The sequence below is a fragment of the Harpia harpyja genome, chromosome 2, assembly GCF_026419915.1.
Source record: "Harpia harpyja isolate bHarHar1 chromosome 2, bHarHar1 primary haplotype, whole genome shotgun sequence".
In the NCBI taxonomy this organism is placed as follows: Eukaryota; Metazoa; Chordata; class Aves; order Accipitriformes; family Accipitridae; genus Harpia; species Harpia harpyja.
Window position 1 is genome coordinate 16,493,837 of NC_068941.1, and position 16,998 is coordinate 16,510,834.

The window sequence follows — 16,998 nt, forward strand, 5'->3', positions numbered from 1 at the left end:
GCAGAAGACTCTGGACTTTCTGTTTTACAAGTCACATTGCTTGAAGAAAGAAATCGAAACTTTTTGCTGCTTGCTCCAAGAATAGGGAGCCAGAGGAAGTTAGTGCATAATCTGTTATAACACATTCTAGCATTACAGCTGCTTAGACTGCATGCTTTTTAGTAATACATTGAAATAGTTCTTGCAGGAGTAAAGTGACAGCTCCCTGACTTCCATGCCAAAATGTGATCTTTTTTCTTTTTTTAAAAAAGGCCTAAAGTTTGTACTGAGTACAGGAGTTGCTGAAAAGATGTTTCTTTCAGAGATGGTAAATTATGAAATATTTTTAAAGAACAAAATTAAAATCTCTCTGCTTTTCTTTATATTGTCACTAAGTAATGGACGCTGGGAGGAGGTATGTTGAATAAAATAAGATAAATTGAATTTAAAAAATGTAGTCAGAGACTAGACAGTTTTCTCCATTAACAATTATGTAGATGCTTTTCACTGTGGTTCCTGTCCCTTTTTATGTCTAACTGTGCTAGGCATATATTAAAAATATTTAATAGGATCCTTTTTGCCTGCACCACTGAGCCTGTAATACAAATAATGAAATTAGTAGAAGAGTTAGGGCTGCTTCTTGTTTGCCTGAAACTTGGGCTAGGAGTTGTTTCACTTCCCCCCCTCCTTGCCCCAGGAAAGGATCATCTAATTGTCCTAACCCTTTCTCCACCCACCAAAAACAGTCATTTATGCAAAGTGGGACAGTTTCCTATGGGATCTCCTGTGGGAATTTGAAAACGGTCTCATTGAATATTTTACTGTCTGCTTAGTGTTGCTGACAGAGTAACTATCTCTTCTTTGAGAGCCAGAAAAATAGAACTTCACTCTTAGGCATTTTGCCTAAATACGTTTGTTTAAATACAAGGCTGGCCAAACAGCTCTATATATAGTGCTCACTTTTTTTTTTTAATAGGCTTCTCACAAGCTACATGCATGTTTGTATGTTAGTCCAAAGATTACACAAAAGATAGCAGCAGTGGAGGAAGGCAAATAAAGCAGCATTGGGATTTAAAAGAAGTTTGTTGATTCCAACTCATCCATCAGCAGACAGAATGCATAATAAAAAGTGCATGGGTTTTGATGTGTAAAGAGTGGCTGATAAGTGGGTAACAACTCAATTTCCTTTAAACTGATTCCGGGCTGCCTTTTGGGCAGTGTCCTGTTGTTTGGCCAAGGTTTCTGTTTCACCCATACCTCGTGAGTAAACACACCCTTCAAGGGCTGGTGGTCACTCAGCTATTGGAAATACTAACTCCAGTTTTCCCAGAAGGGTATGTGTATTTGGGGAAGAAAGATGTGGACTGTGTCATCTGCTGACTCATGGTTTAATCTTTATTTTGCACTTCCAGCTGATAAGACCACTTTGTTAAAAAGTAATACAGGAAATGATGCACTGCAAAAACCAAGAGTGGCAGAAAGGGAAACGGAATGTACTGGCAAGGGCTCAGCACTGCAGATGCGCTCTCTGCTTCTTGGAAACAAAAAACTCCACCTACGCTGCCTTTTTTTTTGGTTTTTTTTTTTAGCTTAATACTGGTATTGGCGCTTACTGTGAGTAGTATACAGCAGCCTGTGGGTTTTCTACCCCTTTACTTTATCTTGCAGCTTGTTCAGGGCTTGGAGTATGCTTCGACTTTGTTCGGGCAGGCAGGACTGCAGCAGGAGTCCCTGGGCTGGAGCCTGGTGGCCTTCTAGGTCCTGCTGAGCTGCATTACTTCCAAGCATATCTACAAGTACTGTACCTGATGCTACTCCTCCCGCTCCCAGCGTATTTCTTGCCACAGTTGTTGCTATAGAGATGCCAGCTGTTAAGATAATACCTTTGATTGTGATGGTGGAGTATGTTTTGGAGTGTATGATTGTGGGAGTGGGACGCGTGTGTTGCAGAATTTCATCCAAAAACTTCGGAAAATCTGTTCTGATAGTCTGGCTACTTGGGGCTGCATCTGAATGTCAGCTTAGTCTTTGCAGAGCTTGTGTACTAGCTCAAGTTAGGTTGTATTTTCAGGCACTGGTGTAAACATACAGTCTTAATAGATGGGACTTTTTTTTTTTTCTTTTTCACAGCAAGTAGTTTGGCCAATTATTTTTAAAGTAGCTTGGTGGAAATGGGTCAGGCCTATGTAGAACCGTGTCTGCATTCATTATCAATGTTGAAAGAAGTTTGGATTGGAGATTTAGACTTTGTACTTTTTTTTTTTTTTTTTTTTAGAACTTCAACTTGAGTCTTTTAAATATTTTTCATTTAATTCAAATGGATGTGAAGTAGAAAGCTTGATTACTTCCTGATATACCACTGGAACTTGTAACTTTTGTGTGTGGAACTTGTATCTTTTGTTTGAATGATACAGAAAAAAGATACTTAGAATATCTATTGAGATACAGACTATATATGAGTTGAGAATACCTCTGTTACTTACAAACACATTTGAAGCACATGTACTGGGGTTCTGGTAATACCGTTCTTAAAATAGCACAGCATTTTAATAGAGCACTTTACAGTGTGTCTAAGGATAAAGTGTACCTGGGGTACAGTCAGTGACAGTAATGGAGTTCCAGTTCATTTAACAATATAGTACACGCCTAGGTAACAAAAGAAATTCTTAAATTTGCCTCAGGCTCATGCAAATCTTCCACTGCATTGACATTATTATTTCAAATACAATTCTTAGCATAAAAGGAATGGGAAGTATTAGTACGAAGTGCAGGTAGACACGGTCTGTGTCTTGTAGTTTATGCATTCAGCCTAATAAAACTGAACCTTTGCAATTAGGTAATTGTTTTAGTGACAAATTAATTTGAATCAAGTGGATGGTTTTCAGCTTAAAGTACTTCAAGTATAGTGGTACACGATGAAACCATTACAGTGTGTGATAGTCAAGAGGTTAAGTGTGGCATAGCATTTACAATTTTAAGATCTGCAATCTTTTTGTAGTATAACTATGAAATTCTGTCTGATGCGGGTGTGCTGACACCTATTCTGTGTGTGTACAGGTTGCTGATTGGTTGGGTTTTTTGTGTCTTTCTGATGGCAACAAAAACATTCATATCCTTTTCCCCTTCCCCCTTCCTCTGCAACCTGTTGGTATCCAGTGCAGGATATGTTTCCTGTCTGTCTTCATGCTCTGTTTGAAAATCAGTGGTTTAGTGCTCTTTGTCTCATCTTCCCCACCCTGCCAGCACAGGGTCTCTTCTGCTTCCCTCAGCAGAGTCTTTTGCCTGCTCCCAGCCTGGGCAAGTATAAAACTTGCTGCTCGCAGCCGGGGCTTCTTTATATGTGGAGTTCCTCCTCCTCTTCACACATCGCTTCATCCCTGTACCATGTCTTCCCATCTAAAATCCTCTTATCGGGACTTCCTCCTCCTTCCCAGTCCTTCGTGTGTCCTTGAGTACCTCAGGCAGGCATTGCAACAGGAAGGGTCAGGATGTAATCGGTGAAGTAAGTTAATGATATCTTTCCCACACAGTCTGTTTATGAGCTGTGAGGGCTTTTTAGTGCGGTTGGGAGAGGGAGTTCTCTTTCTCATGTGAGATGGGTGAGGGCAAGGATCTTTCTAGTTTTCTTTCTCTTTTGGTTTGTTCCTCAAAGTAAGTTGGAGGTGAAACTGACCTGTTTTTGTTTCAGATCCTGGTATGCACAAGTCTAGTGCAGTGATTTTTTGAGCTGCATCACTGGCTGTTTGGAGAGGGCTAGGTAGCACAGTGCTGTTGGGGCATATTGCTTCTAGCTGCTCTCTGAAATAAATTAGAGAGCTTGTGATCTTGCACTGGTTCCTTGGGATGTTTTCCTGATTAAGGTTGCAACAGCTGATAGGCAGAGGGGAGTGCCCTTCACACTTAATGGTGAAAGATGAAATCTAAGGGACTGTTTTAGGCTGAAGTTAATGTGAACTACATTTCTAATACAGGACCCTTGCCCTTTTGTGGAGTATGTATGGGAATACAGCCATGTCTTCTTGTATTTTGGCTTTTTCTATCAAGCTTCTCACAATATTAACTAAGGCTATGCTTGGGCACCAAGCAGAAGTATTGTTTGAAGCTGGCAAATGCAGTTGCTGTCCCCCTTGCTGCGTGGCACAAAAATCACTGAGGCCACACAGCAAATTGGATGATGGAACTGAGCTGATGGGGAATTGTCCCACCACCTACCTCTACCCCTTGTCCTCTCCTCCTGCTAATCCCCCCTCCCCAACCTCTTTTGGTTTTGTTTATGCCGTGTCATTATTTTCCAGGGTGATCACCTCATTTATTCAGGGCTGGTTTGGGGAGAGGGATATATGGGGTTCAGCAGCAGGCCTCGCTGCTTAAAAGTCTTCATCACATGTGCCTTGAGTCCAGTTCTGGAGGCTGTCAACACTTTGTTGTTTTTTTTGTTGTGTTTAGTTGGTTTTTGGTGTCACCACTCTTGTGGGTTGAGGGGGGGATGTTTTTAACTGCTCTATGTTAATTTAAAAGGTAAAATCCTTTTTTTCTTTCCCTCTGATATTCTGCTGCAGGTTCTCGGCCAGAAGGTTTTAGAGCAATGAGAAGGTTGTGTTCATCAAGAGGGGATGTCAGCGCTGCCTTCCTGGGACTGGAGGACTGAAAAGGAGAAAGGACCGGAATTATTTGATACGGGCTGCTTTTGACTACTGACACAATCTGCTGTACCCTGCTGGTGGTGGAAGAACAGGACAGTCTCTCCCGCTTGGTTCTGTGGTATCACCACAGTGAGGTCACCATGAATGTGACAAGTTTATTCTCCTTCACCAGCCCAGCAGTGAAGAGGCTGTTGGGATGGAAGCAGGGGGACGAAGAAGAAAAATGGGCAGAGAAAGCTGTTGATGCATTAGTGAAAAAACTGAAGAAGAAAAAAGGTGCTATGGAGGAGCTGGAAAAAGCGTTAAGCTGTCCTGGTCAGCCCAGCAACTGTGTCACAATTCCTCGTTCCTTGGATGGCAGGCTTCAGGTTTCGCACCGGAAAGGGCTACCGCATGTAATTTACTGTAGAGTGTGGCGCTGGCCGGACCTGCAGAGCCATCACGAACTGAAACCACTGGAATGCTGTGAGTTTCCCTTTGGTTCAAAACAGAAGGAGGTTTGCATCAATCCCTACCACTACAAGCGGGTAGAGAGTCCTGGTAGGTTCTTCCTTGTTTGTACCTTTACACCTTATCTGAACAATGCAAAGTATGGCAATGAATCATGTGACTCATCAGCTTAAATAAGCAAAAGTGGCTGTTTGCACATGTCAGATTCTTCTTCTGCAGTTTATCTGGACGTAAGCATTAATTAGCAGTTCTCCCTTTCACATGGCAAATGCTTCACTTGCGTAAATGTTTTATCGCTATACAGAGGCATAGTCTTAGTAATGTCTCAAGCTGATGGCCCTGCTATCACCTGGTTATGCTGGTGACTGCTATCCTTCAGTTCATTTGTTTTTCACTGGATTGTGCGGATCAATGAATCTGTATGGAACACTGCAAGCTAATGTAAAGGATTATTGCAGTCTGTGCATGAAAATCATTCTGACATACTGTGGTAGTAGTATTCTTATTCTTTCCAAATTATTATTTCACTTCTATCACTTTTGTTTCTTCATTCTCCAGAAGATAATATTGTCTTCAGGATCTCCCACAATTTTGGCCTTTTGAAAAGACTGTGATTTTTAGACAGCAGAATATAATCCCCTCAACTTAAAGCTTTGATAGCAATGTTTGATTGTACGTGAAGTTTTACTGTCAGCTCTTCTGTAAGCGCAGTTTGCTTACCTGTTACCTGCTTTCCCACTTCTTTTTTAGGGTGCAACCCATTCTCTCTGTCTCCTATTCAAAGGCCAAATGTCTTTTTGATAAATCTGTGCTTAATTTTACTTATGCAAGTTTATTATCAGGGAATACTTCCAGGGACTAAGATGAAATGTGCTTGGATATATCTACACTGGTCTCCAGCTACTTGTGAGGCTGTACAGCAACATCTGCAGAAATGCACTGCAGGCGTGGGTGGACTTCCCTGGTTTATATTTGGGAAGTCCATCTGTGTTAGGCATTTCATAAACTGTGAAGCTGTCTCTGCAGAGTGGCATGGACACCTTAAGAACTGCAGTGGAAATAAGATTGTTGCAAGATTGTTTTCTGTGGATGGAAATTGCATTTGTCTTGGTTCTGCAACACATAGAGCATATCTAGATGTTAAATATTTCCCTTCAGTGTGTCAGTATTGACTTGGAAATCATGTGAATGACAGAGGTGATGCCCATAATTTATGTATTTATGCAGCAGAAGCTTGAATGAAGGAACTCTGCACTGGAAAAACAGTTCTTAAAAATTTTAAAATAAAAACAAATGTTAAAATTCTTAACAATTTCATTTTAAGCAGAAGTGGGATAGTAAAATAGTCGTGTCCTTGTACTGCTAGCTGTCTGCATATGTTTGTGCTAGTTGCTTGCATTCAGTATTCCAAAATACTGAAAATTAAGGTTCCTGAAAGACATCTGTTTCCATCAGATTGAGCAACAGTTGGGCTCTCACTGTTACTGTAATGTCAAATGACATGTTCTAACTCATTTTCCTTTAATCTTGGAAACAATTACTGAGTTTGAGAATGTTCTAATTTGGACCATTTATACCATATTTAAAAACAGGTATTTGTAAATGCCCTGTCAATTCAATGAGATGTGCAAGATAAAACTACAATAAAACTTTCAAAAGGTGTCTAACTAAAATGTACATTTTAGCTGAGTGCTGCTAAGTAGTTTAAGTGGTTGGAAAGCTAGGGTTTGGGTGTTAAGTCATCTTATGAATTTTGTATTTGGGAAATGGAGCAAAAAGTTATTAACTGTAAGCCTGAATTCTGGATTGCTCTTTAATTGTTTTTGGATGAGATAAAAATCTCTACATTCATGTAGCTACAGAAATTTTGCTGGAAAAAAAATCCAAAACAGTAACTTAATCAAGTGGAGATGGTAGAAATAAAATGCTTCCCCTTTTGTCCAGAGAGTATCCTTCTTCAGGAAAAACTAGATATTCTTTGTCAATTGCCTAATAGGCAACTGGGCAGTTTTCTTGTAAGCGTTAGGGGCTGTAGTCAGTTTGACAGAGCTGACAGAAGTATTCAGTCTTTCAGAAGCTCAATGTGCTGCTCTAGCCTCTTAAAATGTTCTGGACGTGGCTGCTGACCAGGAGGTAGCATTCACTTCTGCTGAGGTGCTCTGTTAAATCAGGGTCTGGAGGTACAATGTTATAGGCATGCTGAAATTATGTCTTGAACTTTTAACAGCTTACCAAAGTGCAAGAGTGGGATTGAAGCCCACTGTATTTTTACTGAGGTTTCTGGCTGGATATGTAAAGTAGGAGGGGTTTATATTTAGTCAGGCACAGATGTGCCATTGTTTTGAGGGATATTGCATGGAGATGAGTGGGAAAATGTGGCTTTTGGAAACAGGTGGTAGCTGAACTCTCGTTTGGCTTGGAGAGCTGTGCTTCATAGCTTATGACTTCTTTTTTTCCTGTCCATTCCTTGTTCTTGCTGTCCTTCAAGCGTCATCTTTATCTTTGTTTCCTGATAGTCACTCCCAAATTCTGCTAACCGTTTTTTCCCATTTTTGCCAGGACATTAAAACACAATTATTGCTGCGTAAGTGCTTATGCCTTGAGATTAATGGATAGTGGGAATTCATGCATGAGTCACTGTTTCTGACTCCAGCAGATATCAAGGTTTGTGTTTCCAAGGCTATCATTGCAGCCAGGAGGCTTAGAAATGTACTTTCTCTTGACAAAACAAATTTGGAAGCTCAGATTGTGTACGAGGCGCGTTTTGTGTGCAAGGTACATCCTGAAATTCTGTCTCTGCTTGACAGCGTGATCTGTATTTAGCTGCTTTGTGCAGAGCTGCAACATATGGTGTGTGCATGGGATGGCATCTATATATTCACTCTTCTGCTGGTTGTCGTGTGATTTGTTTCAGTGTTGTGTAAGTTTTGAGGAACGGGTTAGCGGTAAATCCTCAAATACATAAAATCGGGTAATGCTCGATGGTAGGAAATTAGTGCTATGGATGCGTCTCAGTTTTCATGGTGCCAGGGGAATGCATGGATTTTTCTGCCGTGATTCCTTATTCCGTCCTTGCTGTTTAGCTTGAGAAGATAAGCTTGGAAAACGTGAGAGTTGGCACGCTGTGGTGTGTCTGCCAGCTACAAAGCTACACCTGAATCCAAACAAGATTTTTCTGTTAGCCAGGCTAGATAGGAACTGGTTGTAAACAGTCGAGAGAAGGTAGAAAACTATCAGCACTCTCCAACAGGGAGCCTCCCAGGTGTCCCTGAGCCCAGGCTGTGCTGCTGCCCCTGCACAAGGAGGGGAACGTGGCATCTGGCAGGCATGTGGGTGTGATGTGGTGGTACCGTATTCGTGTCCAACCTGTCCTAGAGGCTCTGCACAGGCACGGGTGCCTATCTGATCCTGCGGTGAGTTGATCAAGAAAACTGAAGACAGAACACTACTTTTTGGCATGGTTAGCTTGGCAAGCTCGGTGCCCTTGGCTCGCTGGCTGCGGAGTCAGACGGGGGCACGGCAGCGGTGGGGGCACAGGGTGGAGGCCAGGAAGGGTGGCCTTCCTGCGACGGTGTGACACTCGGTCAGCCTGGGATCAGCAAGCTGCCCCCCCCAGGTGATGGAGACCCGATCTGTGGCGGGGTGCATAAACAGCTTCTGCTTGCTGTGTTGTGCCAGCACAGCTGTTAGCATGGCCTTGTGCTGAACCAGATCACAGTCACTTTTTCCTTCCCCTGCTGTGTTATCTTCCAGGCTGATCAGAGCAGCACCAGGGCTCGCCACGTGGCTGCGGGAACATCTGTACCAACACAGCCCTGCGGACAACATGTGGGAAAGGAGTGGAGGTGGTGGGAAATGAGAGGAGAAAGTAGAGGCTGTTTTGTTGCTGAGGATGGGAATACAACCTTGTACTCGACTGCCAGGAAGAAGTATCTCCTTGAGATGTGTTACAGTAGCTCACTGCTGCTGTTTTGTACTTCTGTTGTGTGCAGAATTATTTCTGGTGCAGGGTAGTTAATGGCTGTCAAATTTCTCCCTTGGCAAGGCAAAGCAAAGCTTTTAATTAAGGAGGGCAGGGTATGAATTTGATGCCTTTTAAAAACTGGCATGCTCAGCTGAACTGGTGTGCTCACTTGGCTGAATCTGCTTTTTCTCCTTGGTTTTATTTATTGGTTTAGAGATATCTGGAAATCAGGCTCATAACCTGGTTTAGGACCATCCTTAAGTATGATCAAGACTTGAGAAATAATTAGGTGTAGAGCATACATAGAAGCTGTGAGGAAAAAGTGAACACAATGTTCCTCATCTCTGAAAATGCCACAAATGACCTCTCAGGTTTTGTTGGAGAATGTGTGAAATGACATTTGGAAGTCCCTCCTGAGATGCTTCCTTCCCTTCTTTTATTCCTTTGGTGTCTGTGGAGATACAGCCTCTGTCGCTTGCCTCTGTCCTCAGTTATGTCAATGGGATCAGGTGAAAAATGTCATCCAGAATTCAGGGGAAAAAACACTCGTTTTTTAAGCCTGGATCCCGTTTGCTCTAACAGCAAAACAAAAGGAATGGGATAGGAAGCAGGGAGGATGAAGAGGTGCTTAAATTGACACTGCTATTAAAAAAATAATAATAAATCACACCTCTAATATGGCTTTTTGGGAGGAGGTTCAGTTCTTTTGCCTTAGCTAGAAGGAAGGAAGGAAGATGAAGAAACTGAGTATTTCATTTTCTTAAAGTACTAGTGAACACTAGCTTTCACTTCCATCTGATGCGGAATTGTGTTCCTTTGCCTCTAGTAAGCATCTTTGCTCATCAGCATGCCAGGTTAAAGAGGATTTGAGTTTATAGTATGTTACAAGGGAGGCAAAAGGGGAATTAACTTCTCTTTTATGCTTCATGTGTGGAAGTGGTTGAAAGTGCGGAGTGTTTATGTAAATGGCTACCCCTGACCCAGCAACTGAATGCTGTCTCCTGAGAGTGTCCAGAATCTGCTGATACCTCCTCAGGGGTCAGGCTTGGGAGAAACCGACTCTTCATTGATTTGACTGAGCTTAAACCTACCTTGGGAAATGCAGTTGTTAACTTTTTGATTTCTGGAGGTGCTTACTGATGCTCCGCTGTGTTTGAAGCATGCGGTGCCCAGGGTACTAAAACCGGTCAGTCCAGAAGCAGCTGATCTGTCCTCTGAAATATTCCAGTTGCATGGATCAGCCCATTAGCACAGCCACTTGGAGGCAGAAAATAACTACACTTGTGCAGGTTTTTTTGCAGTTCCCAATAACATGTAGATAAAAAAGGCTGGATGATTTTCCTCTGTTAAGCTTCGCTTGGAGAGCTGGCTGCAGTCTGCTCTACATCAAGGGGCTTTATGAAGCTGATGGTGCCCGTGTTCCACCCAAATCGGGGGCGGAGTAGCAGTTGCTTTTTCGTGATGTGGACAAATACACTGTCAGAATGGTTGAATTTTCAATTCTGCCTAAAGATCATGATGTTCCTTTCCATTATAACCATGAATTTGAAGTGGATGTCTGCTTCAGCAAGCTTGGGTTTGGCAAGAAACGTTTTACCTAAATGTATAGCTGTTTTTTGCCACAAGAGCAGGCCAGGTCCCCAGGCTCTGAGGAGAGAGGTAGGTGTGTCGTGCTGTTTTTGCTCCCGGCATGGACTCCTTGCCTATGACTTTAACCTGATTGTTTTCACATTTGTCTTTGATCTCCTCTGCTGTTTGCTCTAAGTGAGTCTCCATAAGGCTGCACACCTATGGCAGGCACCAGGGGTGCAGAAAGAAACTTGAAATGGTGGAAATCCTGGATAAGGCAGGTTTAGACTCACGTGGTCCTGGAAGTAAATGCTCCTTGAATGCTCTCCTGTCCAGCGCTGCAGCTCTGGTCCCCAGTGAAAGGAAAATAAGGCATGTTTAAAGGAGCTTTATAATGCCATTTGAAATCGCACAGATGTTTGGTTGTGTATATTGGTCTGGTCATGCTTGTGAGTGCTCTCTCTTTAGGTACTTTACAGAAAAATGAAATGGGTCGGTCAGTCATCCCCATCTTGTCCCCCTGTAGTTGACCAGCCTAGGATCATTACATATAAAATTAATATTCCCAAACTGTTTCTAGACAGGGTAAATCGAGAAGAGGATCTTTAAAAACCCATCACGGCGTACTCCCCCTGCGCTTCAAACCTGACACAACCTGTTGTGGTGGGTCACCTGTCAGATTGCTAATGCTACTTTCTGCAAGCAGCAGGGTTCAAACGCAGCTCCTGGGACCATCAAATTGGCAGGTGCAGCGAGTCTGTCCAGATCAAAATTGGAGCAGGGAGGGAAAAGTTGGGAGTAAGCAGCAAGTCCCTTTGGGACTGCGAGCTTGCCTGCCTGGGGTTTTTGGGGGTCCCAGGACTTGCTTGGTGGCTCCCACCCCCCAGCACCTGGGAGAACAGGGGTCAGCATGAGAGCCTCCACGCCGTTTGGAGCCAGATGGGAGAGCTTTGATGGCCTGGGCTGGAGGGAGCCCAGCGGAGCAGCTGCCAGCACGATTCCCACAGCACCAGGCCTGGCAGAGGATAATGCTGGCAGCACCAGGCATCGGAGGGCGGGGGAGATGGGCTGGGGGAGAGAAGGCGAAAGGGAAGCTGCACTGGGGGTTGTAAGGGAGGGGAAAACCAGTGCATCTCTTCGGAGTTAACATGTAGAACCAAGTTAGAAAAATCCTTGTTCCTGCGTGATTTCCCTAGCACGATTTCTGCACGTCTGCAGGCTGGGAGGTGAGGGAGCAGAGAGTGTTGTTGCTGAGAAGTCTTGCTGTATCACTGTGTAACACTGCTGTTGGGCGTAACTTTAAAAATAGCATGCTACAACAGGTGGGCACAATTATAGGATGGTTCCCCAAAATAGCAAGCAACTGTCAGTTTGCTTGGCAAGTAGTATAAAACTTTCCTCATTCTAGTTTAGCAGAATTCGGTTCTAAAATTCCCCACCAAGCTGACCGGGGGGAGAGGAATTGAAATAGGGAGCCAGAAAGGAGGGAATGGTCTAACAACAGGGTTTTCCTTGTCTAACCTCACCACGTGTCAGAAAAATGAGCTGCAATAAAGGGATATAAGTTGTCAAGAAGGATATATGTTGGTGTCTCTTTTTTTTTTCTTTAAAATTAACCAGATTCAGGTGTTTCTTCTGACTTAAAAGACCAGACTTCCAAGTTTTAACCTACTCAGTGGGACAGTGACTGTGGCTTTTGTACAGGTAATTTGAACTCTGGTCTGTGTAAATGTCTGAGTTAATATACACTATCACACTGTAACTTCCTCCTGTATCAGGACTGCTTCTCCCCCCAAATCCGCTTACAAGGACTCCTTCACTAATGTGCATACAATTAGTATCAAATTCTGAAATTGGCCTTGACAAATGTCAGTTTAATCAAAATGTTAGCTTATCAGAGCATCCGCAAATAAAATCTGTTAGCTGAATATTGTAATGCAGGAAATGTACTAATATTACTTGCCAAATGCATTTAGACCAGATGTCTGATGTAAAAGTAAAGCCAGTAAAGCAAGTCTTCAGTTGTAACTATGTAAAATGACAAATCAAGCTGTGGGGTCTACTGAAACTGCAAAATAAAATTGAGAGTTGGGAAAACAAGACAGCTCTCAGCTTTCTCCTGGAATAAAAAGTGGCACGTTTGTCCGTCTGTCCCCCCAAACAGGCTGCTGAATAGCTATTATTGAGACTTTTCACTTGCAATTACTAGAACATAGGTTTGGAGCAAAAGTCTAAAAGGCTGGCATTTCTGCTTTTGAGAACACAGTAAAGCAAGCCATGCTACCACAGCCAGTAGCACAGCCTTGCTTAAGCCAGGTGGTATTGGAACAACATAAAGTAGCTAGCTCTAGCCTTAGAGATTGCTTTTGCCACAACACTATTAATTTTTTTTTTTTAACCAAGAGTAAACTCTATCCTAAGTGTAGACACGTAAGTGTCTTTGTATGTGAGAACTTGTCCTCTGGTCAAACAATATTTAATTTTGCCAGGTCTTGTTTTAGGCAACACGGGAAAACCTAATGACATTAAAACTTTTCTTTCTACTTGGTGTCTTATTGTTTACAAGCAAGATCTTGGCAAGACCTTTTCAGTCAGCATGCTTCAGTGACTCTCTAATGCTACAGACAGCAAGCAAAACAAAGCACGTTCAGCTGAGCATACGCTGGTACCTGTTCTGTTCCCACTGCGGGACTGGACTGCTCACCAGGATGCCACAGCCAACTTCAGCTGCTGTGGCCTCAAAGGCAGGAAATTAAGCTAGGAGTCTTTAGGAGGGTTGAAATTTGTTAGTTTAACACTGCTGCTGTGTTTTAGGGGGTTTGTGTTGGGGTTTTTTTGGGGGGGGGGTTGTTTGTTTGGTTTTTTCGTTCTCCTAACTTTTCATTTTTTCTTACAACTTCATCTTTGCAGGATTTTCTATCTAGAGTATGCAGTACAACCTGCAAGTTCCTCCCTCCACCCCATGTTTTCATACCCATTTCCAGATAGCACGAAGTGGTGTGTGAGGATTTCCCTCCTTCCCGACCCACAGTTCTATTTTTCTAGTAAAACATAAGTGGCTTTGCATAAATTCATATGAAAATACAGCTATATGATGCTTGGAAATTAAAGTGCACTATGTAATGATAGTGCCCTCAGGTCTTCATTAGGGCTGAGGGCCCTGTTGTGATATAAGCCTGTACAAACCCTCCGACAGAACATACGTTGACCAAGTCGTCATGATTTTTAAGAGCAGAAAGTGCAGCAGCAATTGCTCATCTCTTTCTTTTTTTTTTTTTTATTTTATTTTATAAAGCTCACAGAAGTAGTAGAATCTACTTTGGCAAGGAAAGATGATCAAAGTCTGCTTTCTTATATGTGGCCCCTTGTATTTCATTACTTGGTCTTTCAATTTCCAGACATGGAAAGAGAGATACCTACCCAAATCATCATGTAACGTGCAAAGGGGATAAAAAAAGAGCCCTTGAGGGAAACTAGCTGTCATCTGGGCTTGTGTAAGATAACCAAAACCCATCTGGATAGAAAATATGCTACTTTGAAAGTACAGCAGGTCCTTTGGCTTGGATTAGGGTGGTTTTTTTTTTTTAAAAGAGAAACTTTAGAAAAAAAAAAAGAAGTTGTATTCATAAATTGGAGCCCTTCTATGTTTGCTAAAATCATTATCTCTGGAATGTGAAAATAGAACAAAAAAGAAAACCAAGAAAATCTTTACTCTAGGACAGCACACCTGTTAGTTTTCCGAACAGGATGACATGCTCGAGATACAAAGAGTAGAGATCAGTAGCTTTCTTCAAAGGCCACCATTACCTTTTCATAAAAGTATTTCTTTCTTGGTGTGGTTAGTTGGAACACTTATCTGAACAGCCAGGTTGTCTTTGGTCTATCTTCTATATTTTTGGCATTCTTGGCTCTTAGATGAAATACGCCTGTGGGTTAAATTGCCCTGTAGCTGTAATTTCTTTAATACAGCTCCGCTTGTTTGGTGCGGGCATACTCTGGGTATTATTTGCATGGTAAAAACAAGCTACCCAATTCCCAGGCTGTCTTGACAGATACAGGATCTCTTCTTAGCTACAGTTCCACAAACATACCCAGCCTGACTTCCAGGTGATTTATCTTCCTCTTCAACCACTACTAGTAGCATTACCTCTAGTAGTTGTGTATTAACTCCCAACTGCAGGTCCACATTGACACAAAATCTTGGAGCAAAATTTAGCCATGGTATAGCCCATAAAACCTTTTAGTCTGGTGTTTGAGAAAGTATAGAAATCAAGCTGTCAGATGACTTGTGGTTCTACTCCATTAACTGGTTTTAACCAGTTTAATGAGGTTGAATCTGCAAATCTGTTGCACTAGCTTTTTTTAGACAACCGTGTATTTAATAATATGTTTCATTTAAATATATGTATCCCTACTGAATAGAAACAATGATAATTTTTTAAAATCTTATCTGATTTTTTTGGAATCCGTGTTCCCTTCCGCTGAAGAAGGTAGAGACAAAGGGAGAAATTCTGTCTGCAAACTGTTAAAGCAGCATCCTGCGGAGATCTGCACAGCAAAGATGTGCACTGCTTCATTATTTTTGTAGCAACAGGTGTGCTGGCTTAGCCCAGAGTAACACTCTCATGCTTTCTCTCCTTCAATTATACCTCTTCCTGGAGCTGGCAGCTGCAACAGAGATTGGCCTCCTCCCCTGCTGTACTGAGCCTCAGTAATTTGTTATTCCATATGGTTGAGGTCTGCAACCTGACCAGAAGCTCAGTGCCTTACACAGGGGCAAGGGGAGCAAGAAGGGTATGCATTCCCCTTTAAGTTTTGAACTCCTGGCATCCTTCTGTACTTGTGGAGGGCCCAGTCCCTGCTCATGTCTTCACTCCTGAGTGAACAGCATTTAGATTAACTCCCCTGTGACTCCGGTAGGAGCAACTAGTCTGCAAACAAGCCCGTGAGCTGCAGAGAGATCAGGTTATGGCAGTGAGTGACTGTCTTGGAGTTGCACTAATTGGAGCACTGTAGTCTCTGCCCCACCTGATGTGGCCTTCCAGGGTTTTTCCTCCTCGTTTAAGGTTGTATGTATGCAGGGAGGATGTGAATTAGGGGCAGCACTCAAAGTAAATTCTGCAATGATATTTTTGAGACTAGTTGTGCTGTATCAATACCAGTTGTATTCTTTTCCCCCCTTCCCCCTTTTCCATGTGTATTTTGAAGAAGTTGGCATTTAATCATTTGAGGTTGAAGTAGCTGGACAAAAAGTATAGGTTTGTGTGAGGGAGAGCTAGGAAGAGGAGACTTGTTCTTATTTTGAGTCCTAAACTTCACCAGTGGTTCTGCCCAACAGGAGGAAACATGCATATATACCTTGGGAAAATCTGGCACTGCTTTATTTTAATTACAGAAAACATACAGAAAATATCCTGTTCTCCTGCTATTTTAAAGTGCTATAAATCGTGTGGCTTCCTGTGATGTCATGTGTGTCATTGTTCAATGTGAGGTAGGGGATGGGAAATGTAGGTGATGTACTTTCTGCACAAATTAGCTTCAGAAAAGTTAATGGTTTGACCTTCATCCATAGGAAGGGAAAAGATAGGAAAGCTGTGTTTTTAGTGCTCGGAAAAGTAAGGAAGAATTGTAAAGACAGGAAAGGGAAAATACTTTTTAACACATGATCTCATTGTTACTTTTTTCACTGGTAATTTATTAGCCCAGCAAATGTTGACTATGACAATTAAATAGTGCTTGACCTCACTGCAAAAGGACTGCTAGATTTGACAGAACAAGCTTAATTCTGGGAGATCCTAACATTCAGAGAGCTTGGGTTTGACATTTGCTGTGTTGTCAGTGAGGGGATTTGTGATGTCCACCTGAATGTTGAGTAACTCTTTGGGTTTTTTAATGGCTTTTTCCAGTGATGTGTGAGAAAGTCCCTTACCTCTAATGCAACCAGTCTGCATAGCTGAGGGAGATGCAGCTTCTCCTGGAGTGTTTTGCAGTTGAGAACTTCTATAGAATGGCAGGTGGATGTGTTTTGTTTCAGAAAATGCCATAATTAGGAACTTCATATATTTCTTGTAAAGTGGAATTGGTTAAAATTTTCACATCTGAACAAATCTACTTAGGGTGACATCTGCCTCAAATATTTGAGATCTGTTGGAATCTCAGTGAAGCTGCTCTAAGAAAGCGAGACATCAGATTCAATCTTTAGGGCAGCCTTAATTTCAGTAGGGGCGGTGGACAGTGTTCAGTGTATGTTCAGTGAAGATTTCTGGGATCAAACTTTCCATGCATTAATGCCACTAGCAGGCAAAAATCTGGTGGCTTAATTTCTCTCTTAGGCATATGCCAAGGGAAACCTGCTGCTTTTTTTTTTTTTTTTTCCCCAGTTAATCTGCGACT

At 42.3% G+C, this 16,998-nt stretch overlaps 1 protein-coding gene across 4 annotated transcripts in view; it reads left to right on the forward strand.

Moving 5' to 3' along the window:
* The window catches only part of SMAD1 (SMAD family member 1), a 51,002-nt gene that overhangs the window by 17,675 nt on the left and 16,329 nt on the right, over positions 1 to 16,998 (forward strand). For 2 of the 4 annotated variants that reach the window (XM_052816690.1, XM_052816675.1), the window contains exon 2: positions 4,539 to 5,162. In XM_052816690.1, coding sequence (XP_052672650.1) covers positions 4,763 to 5,162 — 400 coding nt within the window. In that variant the 5' untranslated portion in view covers positions 4,539 to 4,762. Of the gene's footprint in view, positions 1 to 3,393; positions 3,486 to 4,538; positions 5,163 to 16,998 lie in introns of those variants that run through there. The other 2 variants (XM_052816682.1, XM_052771890.1) reach the window with 2 other exon arrangements.